At 56.2% G+C, this 20648-nt stretch overlaps 4 protein-coding genes and 1 pseudogene across 5 annotated transcripts; 3 read left to right on the top strand and 2 right to left on the bottom strand.

Annotated features, from left to right (window-relative positions):
* Positions 1-1752: 1752 nt before the first annotated feature.
* On the top strand, positions 1753-2871 carry GCG54_00001632 (Methionine adenosyltransferase 2 subunit beta; the record flags this gene model as incomplete). Its single annotated transcript, XM_045401745.1, has 4 exons — positions 1753-1937; positions 1989-2008; positions 2074-2526; positions 2576-2871. 4 exons carry the CDS (start codon positions 1753-1755, stop codon positions 2869-2871), a joined length of 954 nt encoding a protein of 317 aa, XP_045270474.1.
* A 1435-nt stretch (positions 2872-4306) lies between these two features.
* GCG54_00001631 (uncharacterized protein) lies at positions 4307-7882 on the top strand (the record flags this gene model as incomplete). Its single annotated transcript, XM_045401744.1, has 2 exons — positions 4307-6049; positions 6107-7882. The coding sequence occupies 2 exons, from the start codon at positions 4307-4309 to the stop codon at positions 7880-7882; spliced, it is 3519 nt and encodes a 1172-aa protein (XP_045270473.1).
* Positions 7883-8394: 512 nt separating this feature from the next.
* Positions 8395-9567, bottom strand: GCG54_00001630 (Farnesyl pyrophosphate synthase; the record flags this gene model as incomplete). Its single annotated transcript, XM_045401743.1, has 2 exons — positions 8395-9318; positions 9511-9567. The coding sequence occupies 2 exons, from the start codon at positions 9565-9567 to the stop codon at positions 8395-8397; spliced, it is 981 nt and encodes a 326-aa protein (XP_045270472.1).
* Positions 9568-10554: 987 nt separating this feature from the next.
* Positions 10555-13036, top strand: GCG54_00001629 (annotated as a pseudogene). The gene is made up of 4 exons: positions 10555-11256; positions 11304-11436; positions 11519-12697; positions 12908-13036. Coding segments are annotated over exons 1-4 (2143 nt in total).
* Positions 13037-14257: 1221 nt separating this feature from the next.
* On the bottom strand, positions 14258-15033 carry GCG54_00001628 (Clock-controlled protein 6; the record flags this gene model as incomplete). The annotated part of the gene is made up of 3 exons (XM_045401742.1): positions 14258-14739; positions 14788-14857; positions 14911-15033. The coding sequence occupies 3 exons, from the start codon at positions 15031-15033 to the stop codon at positions 14258-14260; spliced, it is 675 nt and encodes a 224-aa protein (XP_045270471.1).
* Positions 15034-20648: the final 5615 nt, after the last annotated feature.

Here is a 20648-nt window from a genome sequence, read left to right as displayed (position 1 = left end):
CTTTTGTTCTTTCCGGCCTTGCGACATGGCCTGTACGCGTCCTCGAAACTTCGCTGGGGGTTGGTGGGCTTGGGTGGTGTTTCTCTCTAGCGTCCAAGGCAGGGCCAAGCGCGAGTGCGCCACAGTGGGCTGCGGTTGTTCTGGAAGGGGACACAAAAATAAAATGCAACGGGGCAAGGGCAGCATTGTCTGTGCAAGATGTGATGGAGTGAAGGGGAGAATACCAGGCGGACAGGCGGTATGTTTCCACTGGATGCGCAAAGAACACGGGTTGATTTGGGGGTTGGATTTAGAGCGGGAGATGGACATTGGAGAACCGGGCCGTTGATGCAAGGTAATTTGCCAACGGTGGACGCATGCGATCCCATCTCTTGGCGGAGAACGCCGTGCCGGTGGATGAAGGAGACGGGAAGAATGTTGTCTCGTTATTGCACATGCCGTCCGGATCATGGCACCGCACCGGACGGAAGATCGAGATGCGGTTCCAGAGCTTTTCCTTGGTGTAATTTGGCTTCATCAGAACTCACTTTGAAGGAGAGATTGGGTCGGGGGATTGCTTGCGCCGTAGAGCGTGCCGGCGGCTGCTGCTCCCGATGACTCCCGTCGAAAGTTCGGTAGTGAATCCTTTGCTTCAGGTCTTCCGGAGGGTCTCGTCCAGTTGCTAGCGGCGAGTTCCGCTGCGCAACTTTGCTCGAGGAGACGATGATCTCGTTAATCAGTCTGCTTGCTAGTGTAAGGGCAGCTCTCCCTGTCCATGTCTTGAGACGCGCCGGTGGGAAGGGCTAGTCTCGGGCACAATGGCGCGAGAACCGGGTGCTGCAACGTCGAGGTGCTCTGGCGGACGATCTGGTGTTATTTGGGTGCCCGGGCTATATAATATATAACTGGTTATGAACATGTCAAAAGGATTCCCGCTGTCTGGATATGATCACCATGCTGCTGACGTCTCCTGAGGCGAGACGTTGCTTACGCAGTGCTCGAGGCCCGTTAGCTCGACTGCTCCGTCTGGGCGGAAGGTGGGCAGCGCGTAGCATTGGCTGATGTCTTGTCAGAGCCATGATAAAAGGCGCGCGGCCCAAGCATGGCGGTCCAGTGTCGTTGAGGGTCGTTCATGACTCGGGAGGTTTTTGCTCGAGAATTTTCGACAATTTCATTCCTGGAAAGCCAAGGGTCTGAGCAAAACCAGTTTGCGAGTCAACGAGTGCCGTGCTCTCTTGCTCGCTGAAGATTTCGCTTCTGGTACACGGTGAGCCGGCGTCGAATTGGCTCAATTCCAGAGGATCGACGTTCTGCCCTTGAGTTCCGCAACATGCCCGTAGGCATGCTGCCAACTTTGGGGCAGTTCGAAAGTTGCTTTTGGTCTTATTGCCAGGTGAGCCCGGGCTATTGCGGTGCCGAAGCCCTCGGAAGGATCCGTTGACACGTCTTCGACCAGTTCGTCTGAAATTATTGCAGAGTTGACCTGTGAGGCTTCGGGTCCCTAGTTTCGAGAGAAACAGGGAGGTCACAGGTTACGCTGCTCTGTGCCTTGTGTGAAGATGATGTAATTATCCGACACACCGTCCAATTGAGTTGTCGCAGGTGAAGGAAACCCCCCACCGCGGGGTAGCTGAGGGGCAGGTAGAGCTTTCTAGCATCGCCAGAGCAAGAGCATAACGTGACAAAGGAAGCGTTGACAGTTCCTCTTCAACTTAAATCGCGTTGGTACTCATAACCTTTTTTGAGACTCTGATCGGAGCCTTGATACACGAAATGGCTGGAAAGGATGTTGTTGTGACTGGCGCGACCGGCCTCCTGGGACGCCAGGTTGCTAGAGCTTTCGACCGCAAAAGCTGGAATGTCAAGGGCACGGGATACTCTCGCGCAGACAACGTGTCGGTGTTCAAGGTCGATCTGGGAAGCCCTGCCGGAGTTGAAAAGTTTCTCGAGGAGTCCAAGTAGGTTTGCGTTCTCTACTTCGAGACGGCTGGAGCTAATGCCTCTCCCAGGCCTCGAGTAGTTGTGCACTGTGTGTCAACCCATGTCTAAACTTGCTTCATGTGCATGGAATCGCTCATCAATCGTTCAAAACAGGTGCGGCTCAGCGATATCCTGACAAGGTGGACAGCGACCCCGACGCCGCCAGAGCACTCAACGTTGCCGCCACCAAGTCACTCGCCAGCCTCTGTGCTGCTCGGGGCATCTTCCTCATCTACATTTCCACCGACTACGTCTTCTCTGGAAAGCCTGGAGAGGCCCCCTACGAGAATGACGCCCAGACTGGCCCTACGAACCTGTACGGCCAGACTAAGCTGGACGGAGAGCATGCTATGCTAGAGGAGTACAAGCAGGCCGGCCGCGAAGGTCTCGGTGTCGTACTGCGCGTACCGGTCCTCTACGGTCAGGCAGAAACGCCTGCCGAGAGTGCCACCAACATCCTCTTGGACACCCTGTGGAAGACACAGGACGGGCAGTCAAAGGTGAAGATGGACCACTGGGCCATCCGATACCCCACCAACACTGAAGATGTTGGTCGCGTGTGCCATGGTAAGCGCACTCCCTCATAGTCTCAGAAGCAGAGTTGACGGTGGACCAGATATTGCTGTCAAGTACACCGAGGCCGACGACCGTAGCTCGTTCCCCAAGATCCTCCAGTTCTCCAGCGAGGACAGAATGACCAAGTACGAGATCTGCCAGACGTTTGCCGAGATCATGGACTTGTCGATGGACGGCATCGTTGCGAACACGGAGGGCAACGACCCCAATGCCAGCGTACAGCGTCCGTATGACTGCCATCTCAGCACCAAAGCGCTCAAGGACCTAGGCATCGACGTGTCGACAAGCGACTTTATCGGATGGTGGAGACGCGAGGTGCACGCTTTCCGACATTAGTCTGGATCAGCGCCTTGCGCGAACTGCATCGGCAACTTTGACCTCTGGGAAGTTGTGGACCAGCAGATGGGCAACGGAGCTGCGAAGAAAATGCTAGGTACTCTGCACGCAGGTTGTAATGAATGTTCCTCTGCCGCTCTTGGCGCTGCACAGGTAGCATGATATGTATCGGGCAGCACGTGATGGTGATGGCTGTTGAGCTAGAGAATCGGTCCGCAAGACAGGATGCTTCGTCAAAGCATGGGGAAAAGAAGGGACAGAGACAGGGACGCTCAGATGGGGCTCAGGAACAGGCTCATTCCACAATACGAATTCGTCTCTAGCACTGAAATGCATACCGTGGTCTCTGCACAAGCGCGTCGCCTGTTCGCGGAAGTGTAAACAGAGCACGTCCGAGACGGCGTTCAGGGCTGGACTTGGAATGCATCGTGGAGAGAAGTGTGATGACACAATAGACCGGGCAAATTGGACATGAGCGATTGGCATCTGGCTCACGGGGCGCAGTTGCACCTCATTGTGCTGCGTGCCGGTGGACGCGTCTTGTGAAGAGGTGGCCCTTTTTCCTCAAATGTCCCTTGGGTGTCTCTCCATGTCTATGGGCGGGAGGTGGAGTTTTAATTGCAAGAGTCGTAAAAAAGCCTCCCTTGGTACCCCGTTCCTGACGGACCCGACTTATGGGAAGGAAGGTCTCGCCACTTTCCTTTTTCCATTTGGTAGATTTTGTTCTTTCTTTTGCTTCCTTCTCAGACCCGAGTTTACAGGTAATTCTCACCCCTGCGCCGTGTCAATTATTGCCGGTGGGCGGCAGCGAGAGCAGCGACAACTACGACGACGTTTAATTATCTCCTTGCTTCGTTTTTCCATGGTTACACCAATTGGCAATTACGCTTAATCGATACCGGACGGCGTCAGAGTGTCTGACCGAATACCCGAAGAAGGGACTGCACAAAGGAAAAGAGAAAAGAAAGAAAATTAAGGTCATCTCAATCTGCTGGATCGTTATCAATCACTTGCATGATCTGCAGGGTCCTGGGGGAGGACTGCATCCGGACGCAAGATAACGTTCAGCAGTTCCCTGCTGGGCTGGGGAGATCATCTCCAGCTCCGGCTCCGAGGTCCCAGCGGACTGGGCCGCTGCCGCTTGCGCTATCCGCAACCTACCTACCGCTGCCATCGACGCGCATCCATATCGGACGAGAAAATCCGGGGGATTGGCAGAGTAGCCCTATCGTCTATCGGATCGATCTCTTCAGACGGACGGGAGAGTACGGGGTCGGGTCGTCATCGTCGTTTGATTGTTTAGGGAGGCATTCGAATCCTTCTGGTCCCCTCTCCGACCGAGAAAGAAATCCTTACGAATACAGAAAGGTATTAATAAATAATTAGCGCAATGGAAGCTGCTGGAGGCGGGCTGCATCCGCGTATTAGTCGGACCATGTCGGCAGGGCCAGGACCACCCAAATCGCCAGCTCCGCATCCACCACGACGGGGACACAGCGTTACCGCCGGACGGCTGACCCGGTACAGGAACCTGCGGGAGCACAAGAGCGTGCTGGACTTTGGCCGAGACTGGAGGGACTGGGAGGTGGACATTTTTCAGGATGACGACACTGTGTCGAGTGCCACGACGGAAACGGGCACCGCGACAAGCATTGGCGTTTGCATCGGGATCGCCGTCGATGATGAGCAGCAGCAGACAGAACCGCAGCAACTGGCGACGACAGCGGCACAGACACCAGCCAGGAATACGCAGCAGCAGCAGCAGCGTGGCCAGACGACGCCCTCTTCCGCGGCGAGACGGCGGACGGCACCGGCACTCACGCTCCAACCACCACCGCAAACCCCGCTGCAGTTGTCGCGCCCACAGTCGCATTGGCAGTGGCCCGATGTTGGTGTTGGTGTTGGTTTTGGTGCATTTGAAGACGACGACGACGACGACGACGAGGCATCCCCCTCTTTTCTCGGACGCGGCACGACCAGCTGCTACTATGCGTCTAGGTCTAATCTGAACGATTACCACCCGTATTCTTCTAGCACGGAAGCAGCAGAAGCAAGCGTCACAGCGCCGCCGTGTCCCGAGTCTCCTGTGCGGTTCAGCTACCCCAACAGACGGCGGCCAAAAACAGCCCCCAATGCGGCCGAGAGCCCCTTGCAGGGGGGTTCGCCCAGCACCCCAAGCGAACCGGGTTCCTTATTTTCCTTAGCGCGCTCCAGTTCCGGGTCCAGGACCCCAGCCCCAGGGGTTTCCTGCACCCACCAGGCCATTCAGACGAGTGCCCAGCGTCCGCCTGCCCCATCTGCAGGATCAGCGTTATTATTGCCAGCGTCAGCTGCTGATGCGGCAGCGGCACCACCACCCCTTCTCCAAGCACTCGCTCTCGGCCAGGTACCTGGTGCTGCTTTGCCTTTAGGAGAAGGACCATCGCCTGCAGGATCAGCAGCAGCAGCACCACCACCACCACCAACTGCACCACCGCCGAATGTACCACCTCCTCCTCCTCCTCCGAATTTCCTGCCGCCTCCTCTTCCGTTAACCGCAAGGGTAGCACGCGACTCTCTGCCGCCTCCTTTACCCCAGCTGAGGCCTCGCTCGCACAACCCGATCCTCGTTTCCAACTCCTCGTCATGCGCCGACCTCAAGCTCTCTGCACGAGCTGACCACGCCCGCTCCCAAATCATCACCAAACTCAACCTCCACCCCGTACCCAGCAGAGAACAGCTCAGAGACGCAGAGTGGGAGAAGCACCGCCAGCAGCAACAGCAGCTCCAACAGCAAATTGAACAGGAGGAGGAAGACGATCGCCGGCGCAAGGACCAGGAACAGGAGGAGGCCACCCGCTGGGCCGAAGAGGTCGCCCGTCTCGAAGCAGAGACTGATCGCATCTTGGCAGAACAGAAGAGGAAGGATCTCGCAAGACTTCAGGCTCAATTAGCCGCTGTTCCCGACCCCCCGCCCCGACGATCGCCCATCGTCAACAAGTTCGCCTTCTTTCTTAGAAAAGGTCGCAAGTCCGACCCTGCTACGCTCACAAAGTCCCCTCCCACATACTTTCAGCCACTTTCGCTCGATTGCCGGCCAGTCAGCGTCATGGATCCCTCACGCTTCATTCAGGCCGGCGGAGGCGGCATCGTCCCCCAGACCGATGCCCCCATCACAGCCAGCAATGCTGGCGAACGTGTGAGTTGAACGAGTCTTTCGTACTGTCCCATGCGCCTCTGCTAACACCGCGCCCAGCGAGTGACAATTCGGTGTATGCAGTCGTCCATCAGCCTGCCCGTCACCCCCGAGACGACTCCCATGGAAATTTTGTATTCGGCCGCCAACCTCATGACCCAGAACATCAACCCGCAAACCAGCATTGTCATGGAGTGTTACTTCGCCTTTGGCCTGGAGCGTCGACTTAGGCGATATGAGAGGGTGAGAGATGTCTTGAACTCATGGGACCGTGACAGCCAGCACTGCCTTCTCATCATCCCTGGAGACTCTGTCGACAAGAACCCCGATCTAAACGTCGAAGTCGTGCCCCGCACCATTGACCCCCCGGCCGGTCTGATCAACTTTTTGATGTACCACTCTTCGCGACCCGGGAAGTGGAACAAACGCTACATCACCATCAGGGAGGATGGGCAGGTGTTTTCCGCCAAGAAGAAGGACGCCAAGGTCTCGGACAAGGATTCGCTTTCACTGTGTCATCTTTCGGATTTTGACCTCTACTCAGTCACAGAGAAGGACATGTTGAAGCAAATCAGAGCACCCAAGAAGAACACATTTGCCGTGAAGAGTCAGCAAAAGTCCAGCGTGTTCCAAAACACCGAAAACTTCATCCACTTCTTCTCGACCGATGACGCTAGACTCGCCGAAGACTTTAAGAGAGTCCTGCATTCATGGCGCAGTTGGTACCTGGTCAACAAGAAGGTTGATCTGAGTAAGCCAAAGAAGACATCGCGCAGCCCGAACGAGAAGCCCTCAAGTGGTCTTGCCAGAAGCGGGACCCTGCACCGACTCAAAGTATCGGTAGACGAGACCCCGTACACGATTGGAACATTCTCTCCGCTCCTGGATATGGAAAAGCTCGAAAAGTCCATCGACGACATTGGTAGGGAGCCCGAGAAGCACTCAATGCGGCCGGCAGAGCAGCTCTCTGTTCCGAAGCAGCAAAAGGTCGTCTCTCGTTCAAGGACTACGCCCAACCTTGCTTCTCCGATGTCGAGGAAGCATATTGATCCATTTGCCAGGGACCAGGAATTCAGAAACAGTGGTTTGCTGGGGCGCGCGTATGAAGGACGAAAGCAGCAGGCTGAGAAGAACGCGGCAGCTGCAGCTCACGAAGATCTCTCGCCCGACAGCCCTTTTACTGGAGGGCTTCTCACCAACTACCCGGAGCCTGAGATGCAAACGTCCGGCCAGCTGAGCGGGATGCCCGCGAGAAGAGGTACGGTGCGCACGTCCCGGTCGGCCGTGGAACCAATGGCCCAACCCCGAAGCCGGTCCCGCCCGCCCGTCGCTCGTCCAACTACGTCAGCACGCCCGACAACATCGGACGGACCGTCCCAGAGGAAACCAGGGATGCCTCAGCCTCTGGTCGACCTAACACCCAAGGTCCCAGACTTGCCCGCCGCTTGGCGAGAGGGTCACGGCCGTGGAATCAAGGCGCCGACAGGCACGCCTTTGATTCAGATGGCCACGGGCTGGGAAAACTCACCGGATACCACAATGGCACCGCAACTGCCAACCGTAACTCGCATGGGTACGACCAAGGCGTACCCGCCTCAGCGCATGGCTTCGCAGTCGGCGGCCTCAAGACCGAGGAGTCGCTCGACGGCTGGTGGCGCACCCGTCCGCCGAGTCGTGTCCAACGAGCAACCACCCATGCCGTTGATGCCGAGACGGACTTCGCGACAAAATGACGAGGACGTGCCGCTGATCAATTTCGTCGAGCGCGAGCGAGGTCGCGACGCGAGACCCCGCGCCTCGCAGGGCCTTGGTCGGAGTGGCACTGTCAGACATTGACCGTTGCCATTTGATAACAATGGCTTGTCTCAACCTTGTCTCAGACCGAGAATGACGCCAAAGAGAAAGAAAAAAACCCGAAGTTGAAAAGAAAAGGAAAAAAAAAGGGGGTCAAGAGCTGCATAATGGCCCGTGGGGTCACAGTAGAGAAGGTCTCGGGGAAAGAGACGAGTAATGGGCCCTGAGTAAGCCGTGCACGCAAGATTTGGCGTATGGGTGATTTAGCTTGAAAGATACCCGGTTGTTGACTTTTGCGTCACACAGCACAAAAATAGGGGGACAGATGTCAAGTGGGTGATGTATCTGGACAGGAAATCTTCTTTGTTTACTTAATATGGCCATGTATGAATCTAACGGTCTATTATCGTCGTCATCAGTTCAATTGGACTCAGGTATCTTTCTTTTGTCTTCAATGCCAATGCCGCGCCACATTAAGGTGTTTTTATCTCTCTTCAACTCGTTCGATTCGTTGTTCCGCTAGCGTGTCGCATGCGCGTGTGTGCGCGCGCAGTTTACTTGCTGCGCTTGTAGATCTTGGCCAGGAAGGCCTCGAAGATGCCCTTCTTGAGGCCCTCGCTCTCGTCAATGTTGTTGATCATGTCCTTGATCTCGGTGGCGCGCTTCTCCTCAAACTCCTCGAAGCGCTCCTTGAGCTTCATGTCGTCGTAGAGCTTCTTGATGACGGCCTCCTTCTCCTTGTCCTTCTGGCCGTAGTTCTCCTCGAGGATCTGGCGCTGCTCGGGGGTGGCGAGCTGCAGGGCCTGGTTGACGAGCCAGCTGCACTTGTTGTCCTGGATGTCGGTGCCGATCTTGCCAATGTGCTCGGGCAGGCCAAAGTTGTCGAGGTAGTCGTCCTGGATCTGGAAGTACTCGCCGAGGGGGATGAGGATGTCCTCGGCCTGCTTGAGGTTCTTGGGGGTGGCGATGTTGAGGCAGTGGAGGGCGAGGGCGACGGGGAGGTAGAAGGAGTAGTAGGCGGTCTTGTAGATGACGATGAAGCGGTACTTCTCCATGGAGAAGTTGTCGAGGTTGACCTGCTCCTCGGGGGCGGTGAGGAGGTCGCAGAGCTGGCCGAGCTCGGTCTGGAAGGTGACCTCGTGGAAGAGCTCGATGAGGTCGACGTAGGAGGCGTGCTCGCGGAAGAAGCGCTTGAGGAGGGTGTAGATTGCGGCCTCGAGCATGAAGGAGTCATTGATGGCGATGTTGCCGACGCCCTCGTGGCGGTACCAGCAGGGCTTGCCGCGGCGGGTGATGGAGCCGTCCATCATGTCGTCCGAGACGAGGAAGAAGGCCTGGAGGAGCTCCGTCATCCAGCCGAGGGTGGCAGCCTGGAAATACTCCTCCTCAGAGAGAGGCTTGCCGAGCAGGAGGGAGACGGAGTCGGGAACGGACATGCCGCGGTTGCATTTTCCGCCGAGGGTGTTGACTTCGAGGGACTGTATAGCTCCGGGGCGGAGTCAATTGTCAATTGATATGGTCTCATTTCCTTTCTGCAGACAAGCGCAGTGTCTCAACTGCCATCACCGATCTCGGTGGTGGTCTTGGTGGTAGTGGTGTCAGCTTGCCTTCTTGTACCATAACAGCTCCTCCTTGGGGAGCTTGTACTTTTGCGCATGCTCGACGAGGACCTCCTCGAGCTTGGGGAAGACGGACTCGAACTCGGCGAGGGTGGTTTTCTTGGCCATCTTGACGGTTTCTGGAATGGTGCGGAGCTATGGATCGGGACGAGGCTTGTTGAGGCGTTTTCGTGGTCAGCTTTCCAACGGTCGCGCGAGGTATCAGAGGACGGGTTGGCTTAAGAAGCGGAAGGCCGAAGCAGACTTTCTGTCTTCCCGATAGGCAAAATAAAAAAGGGGGCCCTGGTGGGACGTGGAGGACTTACAATGGGTGACCGGGGCGTAAGCAAAAGTGAGGGTGAGCGGGTGAGGTAGGCAGGGGGAGATTTTGTTTGCGCGGGGCGGTTGATCGCAAATTAATGCGCCGGGCGTGTAAATTGTTGTACCTACATGTGGTAAAAGTGCGGGCAATCAAGTGAATTGGTACCAACGGCTCAGCTTGCACCACCACCACCAATGCGACCCCTCATCCGATCTTCATTTTGTTCGATTCAGGCAGGCGGTGGAGGGGTACTTTGGACCGGTGTGCGGTGAGGCAGTCGCTGCGGCTGGCAAAGTTGCAGTAGGAATGGAAAGCGACGGTTCCCGGGCGTGGTGGGGCTGGCACTCGGGATGACAGGCGCCCGGGGCGTCCTGATCAGGTCCCTTGCTCAGTGGCTGTTGCTCCCTGGAAGTGGAGGGGCAGAGGCGGTCAGTGTCACTAAACTGAAGGTCGTCGCGCCCAGCAAGCGCGTTGTGGATGTTGACTTCCATCGCCAAGTGGATAACGCCTTTTCTGCCGTTAAGCCTTACTACGTCAGGTCAAAGAAACACAACCCGTACATTTCGACAGCTCCAGCGTCCTTCAACCCCCTTCGACGGCAAGAAACTCTCCGGTTCCTCCTCGTATGCGCGGCCCAGATTGTGTCTAGAAACGTAAGCGCAACATCGGATAACGCGACCAATTGGGGCATCTTTAGCCGCGTTGTTTGAGGCCTTCACCCTTGCCCATCGCGCGCGACACTGCTATATACACACACGAACGAAACAGCGACCCCCCGCCGAGGATGCCCAGAGATGTCGCTCAACGAGAATGACCTGTCGCAGCTCCGCGCTTCGCTCCAAGATGCCGTTGTGAAGTGCTCCGAGCGGTGCCTCTACTCGTCTGCGAAATGGCAAGCTCTCTCCCTGCTGCCGTCCGAGGCGACCCCTGCAAGAGCTTGTAGCTAACGTTGCTCCTGTTCCCAGGGCGGCAGAGCTCCTCAATTCTATACCCGAGACCTCGACCGATGCCGACGTCGCCGACACCGATGGGCAATATGTCCCGACCGTCTTCACGCCCAACGCCGACCCGGAGGAGGCTCTGCTTGAGGCCAGAGAGATTAACAAGTACCTGCTGGCCAAGGCGCTGTTCGACTCGAGGGAGTTTGACCGCTGCGCCGCGGTATTCCTCCCGGATGCTGTGCTATCGGGCATGATGAACGCCAAGGCTGAGGGGGCGCCCAAGGGAAAGGGAAAGACGAGAGAAGACAAGGCGTTCAACAGCACCGAGGTCCCGAGGTTGAGCCAGAAGAGCTTGTTCCTTGCGCTTTATGCAAAGGTCATGTCCGGGGAGAAGCGCAAAGACGAAGACTCTGAGATGGTGATGGGACCGCAGGATCTGGGTAACGTGGTCAACAAGCAGCTGAATGCTGTCAGCCGGTTTCTCAGCAATTGGTTCGACGAGAGGACGACGGATGACGGAGAGGTGCTTGGGAGCCAGGGCTGGCTGGAATACCTGTGAGTGTGAGTGCGTTGATGGTTCGGACAAGTACTGACTGGAGTAGGTATGGAATGGTGCTTGCGAAGGAGAAGAACGAGGATAAGGCCATGGACTTCTTCATTCGCAGTGTCCATCTGTATCCCATGAACTGGGGCTGCTGGCTCGAAATGACCTCACTGATTTCACGGCTCGACGACGTAGGTCCCGGACGTGTACATAGACTTGAACTTCCATGCTAACTGGTGCTAGTTGAGTCGTATATCAGCCCACCTCCCTCAGAATATCGTCTCCTTCATTTTCCATCTCCACACCTCCCTCGAGCTATACCAGCAAAGTCCCGAGCTCGCGAACTCTCTGGACCAGCTGCTGAACATCTTCCCGACCTCGTCATTCCTCCTCACATGCAATGCCCTCCTTTCATATCACGCCAAGGATCTTGTGGCGGCCGAGCAACACTTTAGTCGACTGTTATCACTGCACCCTCACAGGCTGGATTCACTGGATCACTACTCCAATATCCTCTATGTCATGAATATGAGGCCGAAGCTTGCATTTTTGGCACATTTATGTTCCAGCATCGACAAGTTCCGCCCAGAGTCCTGTGTAGTAGTAGGCAACTACTACTCACTGCTTTCAATGCACGAGAAAGCAGTACAGTACTTCCGTCGAGCCCTTACACTCGACCGGACTTGCCTGTCTGCATGGACACTCATGGGCCATGAGTATGTGGAGCTGAAAAACACCCATGCGGCGATCGAATCATACCGACGCGCAGTCGACGTCAACCGCCGGGACTACCGAGCTTGGTACGGCCTCGGGCAGACATACGAGATGCTTGAGATGCACACCTACAGTTTGTGGTACTACAAAAAGGCGGCCGGCCTCAGGCCTTGGGACGGCAAGATGTGGATGGCCGTCGGCTCTTGTCTACAGAAGATGGGGCGCGACCAGGACGGCATCAAGGCTCTGAAGAGAGCCCTGCTCGCAGATGCCTACTACGATGTTGGAAGCAGCTTCGGCAGTGGAGGAGACTTGCTCAGCGGCCGGGGTGCCACGGGACAACTGGACCCAGAGGTGCTGTACCAGATTGCGATGATGTATGACCAGCTAGGAGAGCTCGAGGAGGCTAAAGCGTACATGGAGCTGTGCCTCGCGCAAGAGGGTGGTGAGGCCGCGGCTGAAAATAACCTGGGTGATTCGATTGCTATTCACAACGACTCTCCCGGCGCTTCTGACGACGAAGGCAACGGAGAGGGCCGCGGAGACGGCGGACATGAGGGAACGGGGGTCACTGCCTCGACGAGCAGGGCGCGGATGTGGCTAGCAAAGCATGCCATGGCAAGCCATGACTTTATGACGGCCAATCGGCTTGCCACGGAGCTCACCCAGGACGGGTACGAGGTTGAGGAGGCGAAGGGCTTGGTCAGGGAAGCAAAGGCGAGGCTACGTAATGCGGGAGTAGGTCTTAGCCCATGACCTTGTCATTGAACATGGCAAAAAGAACCACACGGGTTGCGAGGCCTCTGTCTCATTCAGCCCCGCGGAGATGTCTGCAGTTCAGATGATGTCACGGTCAGAAAATGATGCGTCTGAGAGAAAAGAGAGCATAGAGCTCTCACGTATGTTTTATGCTCGAGTACAATGCAACTAAGATACCACGTCCTCGAGGCTTCATTCTCTCTCGGCTTCATTCAGCCTGATGTGACACCCATCTTCTGCGTGCGCATGCAATACTGCGAAATCCCTGTAACCGGTGTTTTCCCACTATTCCCTTCACCTTATTCGGCCCTGCAATGAGATGAACAACGCCATCCTCGACGTTTGAATACGCGGAAATGCAAAGTTTTCGCCGCCCACGGCAAAAGCCGAGCAGTAAATACACTGCTTCACGCAGTCGCGGACGGATAAATCAAAAGGCTCCAAGTGAATATTGGCGGGAGCTTGGCGGAGAAGCGATCAAGTGACGCAGATACGAGATTCCGCAGGCCCTTTTCTCCGCTCTCTGGCGATGAATGAGCGAGCGAGCGTGTAGGCTCAATCCCTGCCGGGCGAATTAAGTGCGGTGCGGCTTTAGGCCCCGCGAACCACGTGCTTGGCTCGTGGCTGGGTGTGTAGGAGACGCCAACACCGTTTTGGGAGACTGGACTACCGTTCTTTGGGATGGGCGGGGGAAGGGCCCTTGGGGGATCCAACACCCAACCCAGGACTAGGTCTTAGACCTGGTAGTCTACCTACCTTGGTTTGCGGTGCCGAGAGCAGGCTACGAATGAAGAGGGACCATAAGTCTTTCGAAGATGGTGTGTTTGTGAGGCGGGGGTGGTTTGTTGGCGGAATACGAGGTGCATCAGGCATCGTCACGGTATGTGTTCTCTTTAGGCTGAGATGGTCGGGGTTAGTTTGTCAATCTTGTGAAAGTCTGCGGCACAGCAAAGCTTTTTTCCCCTTGCGCCGTTCAGGCTGAGGGAGGGGGCGGGCGAGGGATATATGCGTGTCAGCTGCGAGAGAAGAGAAATATTGATTCTTGGCGAGGGCGGCTAGGTGAGGAGGTTTAGATAAGGTCGCATAAGCGGGTGTGGACGATCTGTTTGCTTGATCAGACGCCACCGCCAAACGACGTAACCCTTTCTTTCCTGAGGGCTTTTCTGGTGAAGGAGCGTGATCGCGAGTCTTGTTGCCCGCTATTATTGTATGTGTAAGTGTGTGTGTACTAAGTAAGGACTGTCCTGTCCCGTATGGCGAAACTCCGCACTCCGCTTGACTCCGGACGAATCAAACCCGTTCCAACGATGCTTCCTGTACAAATAAAGAATAACTGTATCCGGCGCAATCAAAATGCCATATGGTATCATGTAATGTTGTAAGTCCCGGTAGTTTCCCCTCCCCCAAACCTTTTTCTGCCGGCCCATGAAGGAAAGTGTAGAATAGAATAAGAAAGGTCTCAACTAGACATGATGGCCCTTGTGTGTCAAGACGTGGTTTCCCCCGATGATGGGAAATTAGGAATGAAGTCAGAGAACATTAGATGAGCAGAGCGAAGAGACCCGCGAGGGCGACCGCGCCGAGGCCGGCGCCGAGATGCTCCGCTCCGCTGCCGGGGACGGTGACGGGGCGCGTAGTCGTGGGGCCCACGGGGATGTTTGTGGGCGGGGAGCCTTGCTTCGTGGTGGTGAGCTGGGGCGGCGCGACGGGGGTTACGCCGGCGAGGGTCGTCTCCGCGGGAGGGGTGACGACGATGACGGTCGTGGAGGTGGTGCCGTTGTGGTGAGGGGGCTTGGGTGAGTGGGTGTGAGGAGGCTTAGGGGTGTGCGTGAGGATGGTGGTGTTGTGGTAGGTTGGATGAGGGGGCTTGGGGGTCTTTGTGCTGGTTACGATGGTCGTTTGGTCGGGTGGGCAGGAGGTTGTGGTCGTGTTTGCGTGAGGAGGGGGAGGAGGGGGAGGAGGGAGAGTCTTTGTCGTCGTGTAAGGGGGTGGTTGGTGAGTTGTGATGGTGCAGGGGCAGTCTGGAGGGTGTTAGTCGAGGGCTGGGAGGATAGATGGGAGCGACGTACTGGTAATCGTGAGGGTTGTCGCGGTCGTTGCGGTGTAAGTCACATTGTGGTGGACAAACGTTGTAGGAGACTATCCGCTGTTAGTTGAATCATATCATCGTGAGTGAGACGAATGAGACTCACAGGGCAGTACGTCTCGTAGGCCGTAGTGACGATCGTGGTGTATGAAGTGTGGACGTCAGTCCCCCAGGCATTGGCGACGGCGAAGAGCCCAGCGGCGGGCGCGAGTATCTGCATGGACTTCATGTTGACGAAGCGAGTGGCTGTTGAACGAGAGTGAATTGCCAAAGGCACGCTTAAGCAAAAGCTGCTGGTTGGTAGTTGCTCGGTGATGCTGGTTGTGATTTGGGGACAAGAACCAGCCAAGCCGGGGAGCTCGCTCGCCTTATGTATCACAACGGACGCCGGCGAGAATCATCGCGAAGGCTGGTTTAGCTCGTCTGCCCTTGCAGACTGAAGCTTACAGATCCCCCGGTCGTTTGCCTCGCCCCAGATCTTAGGTCGGGCGCGCAGGTCCTGCCCCCTCCATGCCGAATTCGTGATCTTTTACCCCAAGAGGCCGCGATAACGATACGGAGCGTGGTGATGACTGTACGCACCTTGCAGGCGGTCTGCAGTCGTGCCAGATGGAGACAAGATGCGGGAGGATGTGACTCTGTGGTTGACGGCCAGATACGAGGCGGCCTTCGTTCTGACAGGTGCTGACGGTTCTAGTGTTTTCCATTTCGGAGTTGACGCCATTATGGAGGTTCCTTTCGATTGGACCGGCAACTTTATCGATTTCGTTTTGGGCAAGTGATAGAATGGTGGCAGGGTTTAGATGGTGTCGCTCGTGTTGAGGCCACAACGTTGCCATGGCCCGGAGGCATTTCGTCAAAAGACCACGAGAACTCGACAATCGTCAGGACCGGTAGAAAATAGAACAACTTGTCGCGGATTTCCGCAGGGCGATGGATAATTGTATCGGTATTAATCAACGGCGTCTCGTGTCCGTGAAGCGACAAGTCTCCGGCGTCGAGTCACCTGACTGGACGCTGGCAAAGAAAACCAAGGCCATCGCTTGATGAACGCTTTTGGACCAAGAATACCGCCAGATTGGGCAAAGGGCGAAGGTAAGACTTCGTGTTCGGCGCTTTTCGACCCTTGAGCCTCGGGTAGTGCGGGGTGACCAACAGGTTGCGCCACTGCGCTGCTTATGAATGAGAATAAAGCAGGCTGTCAGCAGCCAATGTTGAAATAAGCAGGTGCTGTAAGGGACTTCGTCGACGAAGATCGGCATCTGAAAATCACCGTTCAAGACACTTGAATTGATTGTTCCGTACATTCGGAACGTGTTTCCATTTCACAACATGTCTTAAGCTCGCGCGGCGACAATGTCAATAGCATTTCGGGACAGAGACTTCTCTGCACCTTGCGAAGGAATAGTGAAGGAAGTGGAAAGGACGGCTCGTGGGAGAAGTAGACTGGGTTCCCAAAGAGCTTGAGCAAATGCACCTCATCCTCAACATGTGCTCAACGGTGTATAGCAATCAATATATCCAAGAAGTGATATTGAGACGATCTCTGCTGACACTGCAGCACAACTGCAGCTTAGCATGTGACATCTCGCCCCAATGAGGATCGATAGGCTTATCTTTGTGCCTTGCGTGATTCTGACAACTTCAATGGACCACTGCAGTCGAGCAGTTCACCGAGGTCGGCGAGCCGTTGTTTGCCATTCCTGGGCAATGCCATTAAATCAGCCCACGGCCGGTAACCGGACGAACGTCCCGACCGATGGCGGTCTCCATCCCAGCGGCTCCAAGGTCTGTAAACGCCCACCGGCACGAGGTTCAGCCCCAGATATGTCAATGCCTCGATCGATCAGCCGTCAAAGGCCAGGGAAAAACCCCGCCGGGAGGTAGTGATGGATATGCGGGGGCTTTTCTGCTCAGTTCTGGAGTTAATGCTCAAGGTTCTTGGATCTTGGTTCTCCGAGAGTTGATCAATATGTCGTCAATGCTCCATGCCCCTCGCGAAGCATCCGAATCGATCGGCAAGCGATGGAGAGAGCCTCCGGACTGACCTCGGGCGAAAAGCTTTTACTGCGTCTGTTGCGATGACGGTGGCGTTGGTGGACAACCGGCGAGATGACCAAGGTCGCGAAAGGTTTTTCACATGTATCTCGTCTTGCCATCGTCTCACGCTCAACTTGTTGGGCGGAACACTGGCTTCCGTGGTGGGAATATGTCGTCTGCAAAGAGGAGGCACATGTTGGAGATGACGGTGAATGGCGGGGTGCCAATGGATATGATGAGGTCAGGAGCTGTCACGAACCTCCGCAACCGTTCGCAGAGTGCCAGTTTTCAACCTTCTGTGACGCTGGTGACGGTTCTGGGGCCAACTCAAAAGCCAGTTTGGCAAGGACATGTTGCGGCGTTCCACTGCTGAATGCAACGGCGGTCCGGTGGAGAAGGAAAGAGCGGTTCTGTTGAGAAGGTGTGAGGAAATTCCATCCCCTCCAGCCAACACCTCAGCCAGTGACAACAGCTGCTGATGAATCAATGACAAGCGAGCAAGTGCAGCCGCAAGAGGCAAGAGGCGAGAAGGCGTGGAAGAGGACGGAAAACTGGGACGCAGAGGAAGCACAAGAAGTGTTCCCCGGCTTGAACCCCCTGTGAGTTTGTGATGTTGACGGAGAAGAGGACCTGGAGGCCCGCAGAGGCCCCCACCCCGTGCTCGAACGGACAGTCTTTCCGTTTAGAGCAGTCTTCGCGCCGGAGGGCAGACGCACCGTCCGTGGCCGTTTGGTTCCTGGTTTTTTCTTTCTTTTTGCTGGGCGACGGTTTGGGCCTGTGCTTGTGCCTGCGCAAGTCATGCACAACGGCCTTGTTCCGTCCGGAAAGTGAGTGATGATCAGTGGGTACCCGGCTGTGGTCTCGACCGTCCCCGTCCCAATGATCATCGACGGGCCGCCAAGGAACACATGCGCATGCAACCACTTGCGACTGCCAACTGTGTGTGCCCGTCCCTGACGTACGGGTGCAGGTAGCAGTGACAGTGTACCTGAGGACGGGCAGAAAAACTTGGTTGGATATCCCAGGAGGAAAGCACATGTCTGATACAACGCAGCCTGGGATTTCTGCTCGTCTGGCTCTAACCGACCGAGCTGACGGGCTGGGTAGCTGGTGATTGACAGCACATCTCTCACTCTAAAAAATACCTTAGATTTGAGCTTGTAGATTTGAACCACGAACCTTGCAACTTTGCAAGGTTGCGAAGCCCATTGCGTTGCTCCGGTGAGGCGCAAGACCGGTCCATTCTTTTTGCGATTCGGCTTGGGATGTTGAGAACTCTGAGAGGCCTCTGAACATATTGATTATTCATTTGTATTCGTCCCAACTTAGCACATGGGGTGCACTCGGCGCGACTGAGGCGTCTGACTGCAAGGTCAGCGACGGGCTGACGGTGGCTCGGCCGTCCGCTCAATATGCAGCCTTCGGTCGAGATACCTACTAAGTCAGGAAGTACATGGGATGACTCAGGCAAGAAGAAAAAAAAATCCCTTTCAAAAATCCCTCGAAAACTCAGCGAGGCATCCACACCTGAGGTTCCAGGCCGTCGAAATATGCAGGCACAGACACAGCTTGGGCGGCGGCCGGCACTGGCAAACCGTAAATCGGGTCTGGATGCAAGCACAAAACTTGTTCCTGGCAGGGCAGACGTCGGGCAGTGTCCGGGGAACTCCGCCCAGTACACTCAACACCGGCGCTGCTGGAAAATGTTACGGCACCTGGTGGAGTGAGGTCAGGTCGTCTATCACGGCGGTAAGCTTTCCTTGTGTCTGTACCTCCTGGTCACAGTGTTCACCGCACCACGCACTCGGAATATGATCGACAGGCACAAGCCCACCCATCGCCTTCCCACCATCCTTTCCCCTCGTGTCTTGTTCCCAGGAACACAACCTTGGAGCTGCCCTCCAAAAGTTTGGCCAGTGTCTGGACAAGTGGTAAAGTACCGCGGTCCCAAGGCCGTCAGCTGGGAACCATCCTCCCCGATTCGCCCACCGAGGTCAGCGCCCCAGTTCTTCCGGTTTTTCTCGCTGAAGTTTCTTTCCCCCTTCCCCTCTTTCTCCTCCGCAAGTACCTTTTTGCCAAGTGCCCCTTCCTTTCGTCGGTGACGAGATGTCGACGACGGGATGGAGTCTGCCAGGGAACAGAGAGGCATTTTCCGGGCTTCGTGGCATCGTCTGTGTCGCAGGAGGACTCGAACCGAGATGGATGTCCCGTCGCTGCCAGGTCACTCGGTTTGTTGGCGACATTACGGACACGCTGTCGTCCTTTCTTTTTTGCCTTCCCCGGCCACACGAGACCAGGTCTCTTTTTCTCTCTGTGCGTGTTCCCCTTTATCTGAGTCGACAGCAAGTCAGGCTGTCATCCAATGTTCAGAAGCCAGCCTCAGTAAACCTAACGAAGCGGCGCCATTTTGACCGGCTGTCGTCTGTTGTTTGTTTTCCCGTCCAATGTGTATCGCAGTAGTTGGGCGCGGCTTCCAAGCGAAGCACTGTCGCCCGCATTTTCGTCACATTGATCGGCCAACTGGTCCTGCGCAAGAAACCAGATGAACCAACGCGACGGGAACTTGGGCCCTGTTTTCCACTGCCTTACTGCCTTGGCCTTCACCCAAGTGGCATAGGCCGCAGCACGCCAGCACGGCACTCCCGCGCCCTCCCTTCCCATCTTCCGTGCCGGCTGCACTGTCCGGCCTTCCTCAGCGGTTCAGGGGGTGTCTTCTCGGTAGTGGCCGGCACATCTTTCCCATATCGTCGTGGCAGCCCGGCGCCTCGGCCAGGGGCAACAGCCCTGGCCCTCTTTTCCAAGGACGGACTCAGGGAACTGGAACTGGAACTCCTGCCATGCATGGGTCTTTCTATGGAGCCCTCGTCGGCTACGAATCATGAGCCGCGGTGCCGCGGCGCTAATTTGCGTGCTGGGCTGCCTCGAATCGCGCCTTTTTTTCGAGTACCTCGAGAGAAAGACGGCACAGGCTGTTCTCCTCCTCTTTCGGGCCTGTCAGGGCACGCCACGCGGAGTTGGTTGTTAGTGTCAGGTACCAGGCACAATCACCCGCCGGTTGACCAATGACGCTGCGATACAGGCGTTCGAAGGCAGATGCGTCCTGCAGCTAAGAAAAAACCAAAACCGCCCCAAGGGCTGACGTCCATGATCCTGCCGAGTACTGCGTAGTGCCAGCACGCACCTGCAGAGCCCTGAAGATACATGCAGAGTCATCCGTGGGTTGCTCGAAATACATTCACAACAATCGCTATGGTGGTCTGTCTGTCCACCACACCAGCCTGGAGTACCGACTCCCTCCACCATCCGCAGGAGTGCCGTACCCGCACCCGCACTGCCCAGTCCGAGCCCGTCCCTTGACGCCAGGTACCCGTCCTCTCCTGGCGGCGCCCCCATCCCCATCCCATTTGCGCGAACGAAGCCGTGCTCTAGCCCCCGAAGAGGGCGGCCTTGGCGCTAGAAACGAAAAGGAACTCCCAGACACAGCCTGAAAACGCCCCCAAGAATAGGTGCAGACTGGGGAGTCCTCGAAATAACCTGACGAAATGCGGAATGGGAGGGGACAGACGGCCATCATTGGATTTGTTTCTCATGTCGTCTGTCCCGTCGATTCCCCCTGTTCCAGCTCCAAACGATGGAGGAGAGCCATTTGTCTGGATGACCGCGGCCAGCCTGAACGCCGGACGTCTTGGACGGTTACTTCCTATGCTACTACAACATGCCCAGTGGTGTAGGGCCCGGAAGGATGGCAAACCCAACAGGTCCAGACCCAGAGCTTTGAGCTTGGTGAGGCCATTAATTCCATGG

The sequence above is a fragment of the Colletotrichum gloeosporioides genome (assembly GCF_011800055.1).
Source record: "Colletotrichum gloeosporioides strain Lc1 chromosome Unknown consensus_7, whole genome shotgun sequence".
NCBI classification, from domain to species: domain Eukaryota; kingdom Fungi; phylum Ascomycota; class Sordariomycetes; order Glomerellales; family Glomerellaceae; genus Colletotrichum; species Colletotrichum gloeosporioides.
The sequence above is the reverse complement of the archived record's forward strand: the minus strand, read 5'-3'. Positions and strand labels throughout refer to the sequence as shown.